The 12034-nt window shown below is 34.5% G+C and overlaps 1 protein-coding gene across 1 annotated transcript in view; it reads left to right on the forward strand.

Annotated features, from left to right (window-relative positions):
• Window positions 1–12034, forward strand: part of CCDC73 (coiled-coil domain containing 73) — an 86554-nt gene that overhangs the window by 28107 nt on the left and 46413 nt on the right. The window contains exons 2-3 of the mRNA XM_030039520.1: window positions 537–683; window positions 10745–10816. Of these exons, the coding sequence (XP_029895380.1) occupies window positions 552–683; window positions 10745–10816 (204 nt within the window). The 5' untranslated portion in view covers window positions 537–551. The remainder of the gene's footprint in view (window positions 1–536; window positions 684–10744; window positions 10817–12034) is intronic.

Genomic DNA, 12034 nt, shown 5'->3' on the forward strand with positions numbered 1-12034 from the left:
GAGTACAACGTTTTGATACTTGATCTTGTGGGAAGAGAACCAAAAAGTTTTTGTTGTTAAAATTCAGAAGCAGAAACTGTGAATGAACCTTTAGTTAATAATTTCAAGCCAGTCTGAAGGTGTCTTTTAAAATTGAGCCTGTCTTGTGATTTTTGAAATCTTGAAGGTAGGTGGTTACTTTTTCATGGCCTGATGTGTTACTTGCAGTACCTTCATGCCAGTGTAGGGCAGTAGCTCTGGAAAAAAACCCTGTACTACTACCTTTTTCATGCTCATCACAGTCTTTATTTAAAACTAAAACCAAGCCAAAAAAAGAGGAAAAACAAATGAATGTGGTGAGTTAATGATAAAGCTGTTTGTTTTCTATTACAATATCGCACAGTAATTTAAAATGAAAATATTGTTCATTGCATGATGGCTATAACTAGTAGTTTTACTCTTTGCAAAAAGAATTTGCTTCCATATTTGCAAATTTTGCAGTTTGAATATTCTCTTAAAGATAAACTGGAGAGGAAATACACATTTTTATTTTGCAGAAACAAGTTTGAAGAATGGATGCAGACTTTAAAACACAGGCACTTGACTCTAGTCTTCAAAGTCCATCAGAGACATTACTTTCCATTCGACTGTTAGACTTTAAAACAAGTTTATTGGAGACAATAGAAGAATTGCGTATAAGAAGGGTAAATGTGTTTATATTGTTTTTTAGTGTTTCTTTGTCTTATTTCTGTCTCCCTCTATGTAATCATAAAATACATCATGAAGTTTACACACACTTAAGCAGCATTTTTTTTAAGTAATTCACCAACCAGGATTTTGTTTAAAAATGTCATGGGTTTAGGCAGTGTCTGTATTAGAAATTTCTCTGCAGGCAGCACAAAGATAACAGGGTTGCATGGCAATGAATTTGGCTTTCCTGTAATAATGTACAAAGTTGCTACAGTTGATCACCAGGCTATAGACAAAAATGATCTACATTAAATTTTTGTATTTCATTGTAGTTCCTCTCTTTAAGAACAGCCTTTGATATGAAGAGGAAAGAAAGAGAATCCAAGTCATTGCCAAGTCCATAAGTCTTTCTCATTTCATGGATGGATTTACTATTTTCCAGAAAAGCAGTGATTTTGACTTATTTTTGTCTGTTTACTTGTGCTTTTTAGAATTGCCTAAAAGGGCAAAGAGCTACTGTGATAACCAAATCTGCCTTATTTCACCATTTTTAAATTGCTAAACTATTAAGCTAGAGCTCTACAATAATAACATATTGAGTATTGGGGGTGGGGTGTGTGTTTTGTGTTTGAAATACGAGTTGAATCATCTTGTAGTACTAAGGTAAAATTGTTTCTGCACTGTTGAAGGCAGCTATATTTTTTTCTGTGGTTAATTTTTCAGTTATGTTTTTCTGTGGTTACTTTTTCAGTTGTATGTCTGTAAACATTTGTTTCTATTTCTCCCCTTAGTGTTTCTGAACTGTTAGTTTTTTTGAAAGACCTAAAGTATATCTTTCTGCATTTGATGAATTTGACCTGTTCAAAAGATGTGTATTATTACTTTTAAAATATTAGTATTGATGACATGCTTGATTTGTGCTTATTTTGATCTAAGTTAAATGCTATAATCCCCTCTTTAAAAACCATAAACAAAAGAATAACTGCCATAACAAACAAACAAACAAACAAACAAACAGAAAACCCACAAAACTGCTGCATAAGAAAGTGAAGTAAAAGTTCTGCTGGTTTCTTACTACTTTTGCCACTTCTTTTACAAGTTGCTTGTGAGGCTCACAGTAGACTGATAGGCTGATGAAGGCAGTATAACCAGTATAGTGGATTTTCCTCTCAATTTTGTCTTTGACCTGTGGCTTGACCTTAAACGAGATATTTTACCTTGGTTTGCTTCTGTTTCTCTTCCCATTGTTGGTCTTGCTTGTCACTTAGACAGGAGTCTTTTCAGGGCAGGAACTATCATGTATTTTGAGTTCAATAAACTGCCTTGAATGGCTGGTTGTACTGTAGTATAAATTCAAATTAATCAAAGTTAATTTGCAGATGAAATTATCTGTGCGAAGCTAGACGGATAAAAATTAAACTCTTAATTAAATATTAAACTATTTTGAGAGACGATACAATCTGTACTTGATATCATAAGATACTATTTTAAAGAAGAAAATTCATTTTTCTGAATATGCTTATATAAATAAATGCACTGAGTTACTTCATCTATCTGTTTTTCACTTTTCTTGGTTAAGCATATAACTGTAGTTAAACTCTCAAAACAAAAATAATTTAGAGGAGTTGCTGATAATAAGTGACTGTTCTGCTATTTTACAGATTAAATACCAATTAATGGTAGCTGTGCATGTTTATTCTGGAGAGTATATTGCTTAAACTATTATACTTGATACAGCTTCACTTTATTCTTTTGGCTGTTCATAGAGTCTTTGTTCTAATATAAATTGACTTAATATGAATATGTATGTAATTAAAAGCTACAAAAAATGATATTACTCTTTCCCCTGCCCCCAGGGATTACTTCACACTCCAATAGTTTGAATGTCCTTCTATTTTTTTGCCAGTTTAGCTTTCACACTCATCAAGCAACGATCAGCCCAGTGATTCTTTTGTGGTGGCTATCCCATTCACTTTGTTCCGAAGTCTGTCAGCCCTGCTTTGCAATCAGCCGACTTCATTTTGTTGAGTAATAAGAGATGATCCTTTTCATAAGAGATAAATATAATTGATTTTGACAGTATAAAGTTGCAGCATAGTAGGTCAATTGGAAGTCTTTAATGCTTTCTGAAGTACAATGCATATAGGACAACCGACATTAGGTTTAAGGATAATGTTTACAAGGACAAGAAAGCACATATGTTGTGTATTGAATTATTTTCTTTCTTGTCCTCGATACAAAAAAACCATCCTCAGCCAGAAAAGCATGTAAACATAAGACATTAAGGAAACTCTTCGTTAATTCCGTAGAAATGTATTTTAATACCCTGGGGATATGGGTGTTTTTAGTAGCAGTTGAAGCAGTGTAGGTGTTGATTAGCTGAACACAAGAAAGATAAATCTTAGTGATGATTTTTAAAATTTTACTAATGTTTTTCTTTGGTGCAAAGGGTAAGTTTCAGTGACCTGTCTCCATACCTGAAAACAAGCACCTGTTGAGGCTCTTTCTGGTGTTAAGTCTGGCTAATACTACAGACTCTGTCATTTGTGCCTTGAGTTTATTAGGTTTGATACTCTTCTGTTTAGTGAAAATAACAAAGAATAAATTTTGCTCTTCTTTCTTTGGGCAGTTATGATATAGATATAACTTGGTAGTGCTTATCTTTTAACTAAATTACTTTTTAAGAAGCGTTTTTTCCAGCTGTCAAATTTTCTCACATTTTTTACAAGGTAATTTTTCTTTACCATAAAAGAACACTAGGTTGTATTAAAGAACATTAGCATTGCAAAGGGCATTGAGTTTACCCCTAAAAACATTTTCTATGTTCAAATGAATATTTTAATATAGATGCTTTAAATATTTTCTTTTAGAATCCTGGAACCCTCCCCTACCCCTGAATTTTGTAAATTGAAGCCATATTGACTTGTTACTGGTATTTATCATCCTACTATTTACTGTCAAGCACTGTATAAAACTTCTCCTTTGCTTGATCCAAAGGTGTATGTCGACATAGCAGGTGGTATTAGAATCAGCCACCAGAAGTGGGGATGAGATGTCTGATTTGCCAGGGAATTTCCTACCTGTGCTCACAGCACAGGAATGCGGGGTCTCAAGGCTTCTGGAATCAGTTCCATGTTGTGGACAGGAATATTCCTTAAAGGCTAGTTGGTGCTATTATTTTGCTGTTATTGATTCTAGTCTCCTTCCCTGCCCCTAATGCTCTTTTTCTCATCTTCCTTTTCCCTGTTTTTTCTAGTTTCTGTCCCTTTCTGTCTTTTGTTCTGCCTTCTTCTGTTTTTGTATAAATTAGACCTTTTTGTGCTTTCCCACTTTCATGCTGATGGCCAGTAAGCAGTCATTGAGAAAGTAAATGTCCTTCTTGTATTTTCTTACTTATTTGCTAAAAGAGACAAATCCTGAATCATGTCTGTTGTCATGACGCAGATATTATGGCTTTCACAACATCTCAGCTTGAATGTTTTTTTCTGGTTGCTGTTCTCAGAAGCAGTAGCTTACCCTACTGCTGCAGAGTTGTATGTGCTTTTCCTTTCAGATAGATTTGAGCAAGTTTATCTCAATTCCTCCTACTTTACCTTTGCTATGGCTTTGGCTAGCCTACTCCAAGTTCTTCAGCACAGTGGCCTATTTCTAGGTTTTCTTACAGGGAGAACAGGAAGGAGCTTTGCTCACTCTTAACTACTCTCTCCCATTGCCAAAATGTACTTCTGCTTTCTGGCAACTGTGAAGGATTTGGTAGCTCTGGATTCCAGGGCTAGTCTGTTCCAGAATGGGAGAGAGGTACATAATTGTGCAGAGCTAACTCATCTATTTAGCAGTGTTTCACAGATAAGATGGGCAAGTGGAGTTCAGTATTGAGATGAAAATTGAAAGTTGCATTATAAGGTTAGTATTTGGAAATGTCACTTAGGCCCAAAAGGCAAATTGTTTTTTGAGATATTAAATGAAGAAATTTGATGAAACCATGAACTTGGTTACCAGATGGAAGAGCAAAGCAGAAGGACTAAACTTGAGTTATTAATGGTATATTGGTGGACATGCCAGTTATGGTCATAACAGTCATATTGGTTGACTATCCAGACCTAAAAAAAACCAGAAACATTACAAGACACGTAAAGCTAAACCTTGTTGGAGGCATGTTCTGCGGGAGAACCACCACCTTCAGATGTGTGGAATAGCAGAGAAATTAAAAAGGGCACCAGAGGCACCTGCTATAGCTATATAGGCAGCTGTGTGGAAACAATAATTCTACAGCAACCAAAAATGTGAGATTGAATGAAACTGTTGCATAAATAAATATTTTAATTTTTTTTAATTGAAAAGAGCTTGGTTTTAAGTTATTTTCAGGCTGTTGCATAGGTTAAGTATAGAATCATGAAAGAAAGGAATGTTTTAATACTCTATTTTGAAGTTTCTGTTCGTGAGGACAATTACTATTGCAGAAAGTAAGGCAGAAATGTTTTCTCAAAATAAAGAGGATGCTAGGGAAATGCAAGATTTCGTGAGGTTTATTGCAAGGAACAATTCTAACTGCTAACAAACAGTAAGAATGGTGAAGAACTTGATTCTCTTAAAGGATAGAATAAAAAGAGGAAATTAAGAGCAGGGGGGAGAAAAAATGATAAAATAACAGAATAGAAATGTGGGTGTCTTTTGTTGTTGTTGTTGTTGTTACCTAGAAGTCAGCAAACAGGATACCACTAACACAGGCTGCAGGGAAACAGAACAAAAACTTCTAGCCAGTCTTGTATCTGGATTTTCTGCCTAAATGTAAATTAGGGTGCTTTTTAGCAAGATAATGGAAACAAGGAAAGCTGAATATTTAAAAAAGAAAGAAAAGTGTGTATGTGGATATAAAAGAATAAGCAATATTGAAGTTTATGGATCTCATGACTGTGACACACAACATTGTTATTCAAGTCAGTAAGCAGCGTGTTAGCTTATAATTTCTGTGTTAGTATATAATGTGGCTTTTGATTAGGAAGTGATTACTTGAAGTTGGAGAGAAAAGCATTGTAAGTATCAATGCAAACACGTAAAGGAATATGTTTCGATAGCTGAGTTTTATTTAAATACAGAGCAATTGCAGCCTATGCAGTGGAATCAAGGACAGAGCAATGAAAGATTTCCAAAGGAAGAGGTGGTTGGTATACATTTCTGTTTCTCTGCTTCTGAAAAAGGAAAGTGGTTACCTGTCATAACTATTAAGATCCAAAGATGTTGTGTCAGGAACTAAAGTTAGAATAAAGCTGTTATAAATATTTTCTCTCCCTTTAACATTTGTCCTGGGAACAAAACTTAAGAAGGATATCCATGCGGTCTACTGAAAGTTATACTGGACTGTTTAGTTCATGAAGGTTATTCTAATTATAGTACGAAACAATCAGAAACTGTAGTTTCTGAGTACTATTTGATTGACCTGCATGAGAAATTGGATGTGCAATTTTGTAGGAGGTAGATTATGAGTTCAAAAAAGATAATAAAAGTACCTAGCAGCAGTTTTGGCTGCCTGGACATGAGCCAGCTGTACTCTGTTCCTAAATCTGTTCAGGGTCAAGAATCGAGGGGGCTTGACCAATCCACAGCCCATCTTGTAAAACTACAGCCTGAAGCAAACACTTTAAAGAAGGCTTGACACTTTCTAAAGGTTATAACAAGTAAATAAACCATCAAATTACTCCTCTTTTATTGTTATGGTAGTCTTTTTTATAAAAACACTTAAATCCATGTAGTCCTAAGGCAGATAATAAAAAAAGGAACACTTTTAAGGTTTTGTGGGTTTTTGATACCCCATCAAAGTTATATACAATATTATTCTCCTAAATATAACAAAAATGTTTTTGTCTTATTAAACAGCTGGTGGAACTTAAAAAAAAAAAAAAAAAAAAAAGCTTCACACAAGTTTTAAAAGCTTTCAATTCAAATTGGGTAAACTATAAATGTCCTTTGAAAGAAGTAAAATTGATGGATAAGGCTTATAATTGTTAGTGATTTCACATGAGAACACTTTCATCATGTAATTGTCATTCTCAGTTTAAGTATTTATGATGGGGGGGGGAGGGTTCCAACAGTAGTTACATATGTACACGTTTTTGATAACTTCCAGATTTTCCTTTATAATTTTGGAGTAAGTTGGAGAAGTGTTGTTCACTTAGAACTTTGGTTCTTATCCTCTTTAGTATTCAAAGCAAAGGGCTCAATTAAAATGGAATTTAATGCAGTTTTCAAGCTTGTATTATTGTATTTATTTAGTTAAATGTAAAGTGTTTGGTATGGGTGTGGCAATTAACACTTATAAATGTCTTAAATTTTAACATGCTGTTTCTTAGAACAAGTGTGAAATTTTAAACCAAGTATCTGCACAAAAATCTATTTCTGTATTTTCAGTGCCCTCATTAGGATTTAAAATACTTACACATTTTAAAATTGAAATGGTGTATGTGCTGCTTTTTTATATACTCCAAAGGCTGGGTTTCATTTAGGTAGCTGTTGCATTTTGGTAAGCCCAGTCTATGTGAATTGAAGTTTTCTTTGTGAAGAATTTGTAATGCTAGTATCTGCTACATTGCTCCCCTTTCAAAGATTATATTATTTTCCTTTTATTTCATGGTAATTTTAATATGGATAGATACTTGTTGATCTCCAACAACCATTGAAATTAGTGATATATTTGCCATAAATTTTAGTGAGGTCAGAATCACAGAGCATATGTTAAGCTTTTTTCTCTCTGTTACCACTTCACCTTCATAGCTGTATTTCTTTTCTGATGCTAGTTGCAGTTTGAAGTTTGTTTTGTAAATGCTCTAAACTTGAGCTTTTGACTTATAATAAATATACCAAACTAGATGAGTCTACAAAGAAAAGGAGAGACAGTTATATGCATAGAAGCTGAAGAAATGCAGTAGTCACTGTGACTAGTTTGCATGTTTTCAAAATATATACTTGAAAAATTTGCTAGCATGTTATCAAAAAGCATATTAGGACTCAAATGTGCAGGCACTTCAAGTATTCTGGGGGTAGTTTTACTGTCCATTATGTTGATCTAAGTCCATGCTACATTTCCTGCGGCAACATGTTACTGTTGCTTGTGTTGCACTGGTACAGATTCTTGGGTTCCCTGAGGCTAGATCTGATCCATGGGATAACTGGCAACCTCCTCCTCCCTGTGTAGTTGTGCACTTGGATGAAAATTCTGGTTTTGTCTCTGAAATACCTTTACATATGCTAGTGCCTGCACAGGGGAGTGGTAGAAATACGTAGTCTGGAGTTATGGAAGAATACTACTGCAGTGCATTTTGATTAGTTTAGGAATAATTTACATGGTGTGTTTAAGGGTCAGATTTTATAATCCTTACTTCTTACAATTTTGAACAAGGCTTTTACTAATAATATATCATTTTAATAGCATTTGTTGCTTAATGACATAAATTGCTTAAGATTACACTTCTCTAAGAAGCTGTAAGTCAACCTTATTTGTTTTTATCACTTCAGGGAACTTAGGGGGATGTCTTTTTCTTTCAGTACTTATAGATTAGTATCAGAAAACAAATTCATTGCAACTCTGAAGTACTATTTGTTAAGGCAGAACTGGGAAGCATTGATAATCTTTTCAATTCTCTCTCTCCCCCCGTTTTTTGTTTGTTTGTTTGTTTTTCCCCTTAAGGCATATGAAATCTTTAGGTCTCTTCTCCATCTATATTCTACTGGTACATATCAGAGAAGCAAGAGCTAAAGAACTTTTCTCTAGTTCTCTGTGAGCGAAATTTTAATTTTAAATGTATGTTCAATATTTTATACATATAAAATTCACATGAGTGTTGAGCTTTAGTTTTAGATCCTGCAAGTAACTCTTGAAATGCTTAGCGGTAGCCTCCTGTGGATAGAAGTGTGTGTTATTTCTATCCACACATGTGCCTGTAAACTGCCTGTTAATCAAGGAAGTCAGTTTTGACCCTTAAACCTATAAAAGATGGCAATGTCAAAAACGTATTTTAAATCACCTTGGGACATACTTTGCCATTTTATTTCTATTGATAGTACAGTGGTACTATAGAACAAATGTTATACCAAGTGAGAAAGGGTTGCAAAATCTTCTTTAAAATAGTTTTACACAAATTGGTGAAGCGTTGTAAATATCCTTATATCAAAAACTTGGAACCCTCATTTGTACTGGGTTTAGGAAAAAATTGCATTTCTTAAAGATGCAGCATACTTCATTCTTTGTAGCCAAAACATTTGTATTATCTGCTACACTGTGGAAGGAGGAAGAAACTCAGTTTGCTCTTTCACTGTTTCAGAAAATTTATTACTTCATCCAGAGGTGATTTTTTTTTTTTTTTTTTTCATTATAAGTAATAGTCATTCATGGTATTGCAGTTCAGTAGAATTTTACTTAAAACCCAGTATCAAGAAAATAATCTTTTTGAGGCCTGCTTTTAATTTATTACTAGAGAGATCCATAAATGGCACTTTTTTGTCACTGTTTCCCTGAGGATTATAGCCCTTTCTTTTGTAGCAGTCTGGGCTGTTGAGGTGTGAGTCGTTCCAAGAGTGCTTATTTTTTCATCAGTTTAGAATGCAGGTTTTAAACTGGAGTGGGGAAGTTGAACTCAAAAAAAGCATAAAGGTGCACATAATATATCAAAATACAGTAATTCAGAGAACACAGTTCAAGTATTGGGAGTACTCTTTTACCCTCATACAGTCTGTTTGGCCCTTGTTGGAGTGTGTCCAACACAAGACGTCAATACATGTTACTAGTGCACCAATTCATCGAAGAGAATCTTACCTTAAAGTGGTCGCTTTTTCAAGGTGATCATCAGTGTGCAGAGAACAGGCAGGAAATTAACTTTTTGAAGCTCAGAGCAACACATTAGTGTAGCTCTCCAGGTCTTTAAAGGATATTCATTATTTTGACCATTTGCAATAGCAGGACAGTGGTGAATTGCTTATGATATGCATCAAAAGCCTAAATACTATTTTTGCAAGATGTCATGACTGTTTGATAGGGCAACCTGTTGTTCTTCCTTTTTTGAGTATTGTATTTGTAAAGGAAGGCCAGTGCTCATAAAAATTTGACTCGAAGGGGAAGCTGATTCCAGTTAGGAAAATTTGACTTTAATACCAGAATGTTTCAGGAAAATTCCCATAAATTTTTAACAACTGTGATTATCAGCAGGTACGTCTCATTTATTATCACAGTAATAGTTTGATTCTTGGCAAAGTGCTTCTGCAAGAAGAGGAGATGTGATGCACCTTCCTGTTACTAGTACATGTTCTGGACTGTGAAGGAAACTTTAGACTTTAGTAATGTTCTTCTAAGATTTTCTGGTAGCTCATCTTATCAAAAATACTTGTTGATTATCCATGACTTCCGTTTAACTTTGTACTTTCATCTGGTGGGTCAGAAGGCTTCCTGGCACAAAAGGTTATGATAAATATTTCACTTTTTCCATAATAACAGAAGTAATTGCTGACACAAACTTTTCAGTTGTCCTGGGACATGTCAAAAAGAATAAAGATTCAAATGCTTTGAGTTGAATAATTAAGGTGTCCCAAAGATCCTGACTCATTTAACCATGATTATGTGTATCATTGACTAACCATTGGTTCTTGAAGCACTTATTGCAGCTTGCTGAATTTCTCTTAATCTCAGTATTTTGACTCAGTTCATCAGAATTCTCAATCATTTTTCAACTGTAAGTCAAGTCTGGTTTATTCCCTTTGAGTCTGGTTTTGTTGTAAGATGCAGAAGACAATATGTATGAAGAGGGAACTGTTACTGCTAATTAAGAGAGCTATAATCCTAGCTCTAATCTTCTGCTATGCATTTCAATCTAAGTTACTTATTCTGCAAATTTTCTGACAAAAACAGCTGAACTAATCTGCTATTTTACCGCATCCAGAGAGCTTTTGTTGCCTTTTTTGCTGTGTGGTGTGTAGGCACATACTATTCTGTGTACTGGACTGTAAAGGAAGAAAAGTATGAATACACAGTTTATGTTGGTGTTTGATTTGCAGGTACTGTCTACAATATGTTTGTTTGTTTTTTAACTAGGAAACGGAGATTAATTATGAAGATCAAATCGGTAAAATCGTTGTAGAGAAACAGGAACTTGAATGGCAGAAGGTAACTTTACTACATGGCTTTAGTGTTTTAACTGCTGGGATTTAATTTTAATATAATATTAATATGGATTGTGATTTGGTACAATTCTCCTTTTTAAGGCTATTGTAATTTCTAATAGTAGAATGTGGTAGCCAGTAGTTTATTGTCTAGCCAAGAACTTCTGTAGCATTTATACTGATTTGGATTGTGCCCAGTCTAGAAGTCTGATTAACAAAAGAGTACCATCATAATATTTGACATGACTTGAAATCTTCAGTCAAAAGGGATGTAAATATTGAAGCAATAAGACATTTAGCTTAACATGAGGCATGTTGACACGTTGGTGTGGGGGAAGCTACGCATCAGCTTCTCTGTATTACGCTGGGCTTTGGCAAGTGCAAGTACCAGTGCAGTTGTACAAACAACTTCACTTTGCAATGTTTTGGAGGTGGCAATTTTTCCAAAAAATTATTTTACACAGAAACTTATGTGTTAGACATACTCAAAAGTGGTTTGTCAGCTTTTAAACACTCAGAATGAAGTTTGCAGTAAAATAAGTCTAACATTCTTCTTAGGGTTAGGGCTCCTGAGGTTATGCTTTCATAGGAAATCCATTCCCTTCTCTAATACAATCAAACCTATGACCCCTGTCACTAGGTCACAAGATAAAAGGCTTCACTCTGTATATTTTACGATCACAGAAGAAACAATAATTTCAGCTCTATCCTTGATCTTGGGATATTTAACATCTTAATAGTAAAGGAAGACTATTTCATCTTAGAGTTCATCCTAACCATCTTAAATTAATAATCCTAACTATGTGATTTTTTCTTCTGAAAGATATATATGTACACACAGAAACAGGAAACATTTTATATTTGTAAAAGCAACAGTGCTTTCAATTTGTAACCCTTCTTTGCTTTTCTTAACCTAGCATTGCAGTTCTTAATAATCTGGGTTCAAAAGGGATGATTTCCATTCATTCTGAGACCTTAACAGCAATTTAATTTACCATTAATAAAAAGATGGGACTTGCAAGCAGTTAGGTGAACTCTTCCCCCCCACCCCCCCACCCCCCCGCACTTTGCATTTAACATTGGCACGTGGCAAACCTAATGTAAACAATGAGTTGTAGATTTTACGAAATTCATATGAGCACATATAGAGCTCTGGAACTTCAAAGAAACAAACTAATACAAGTTTCCAATTCTGGAGATTCCAGTAAGATGAAAATGCTAA

Source organism: Aquila chrysaetos, chromosome 16, assembly GCF_900496995.4.
Source record: "Aquila chrysaetos chrysaetos chromosome 16, bAquChr1.4, whole genome shotgun sequence".
NCBI lineage: Eukaryota > Metazoa > Chordata > Aves > Accipitriformes > Accipitridae > Aquila > Aquila chrysaetos.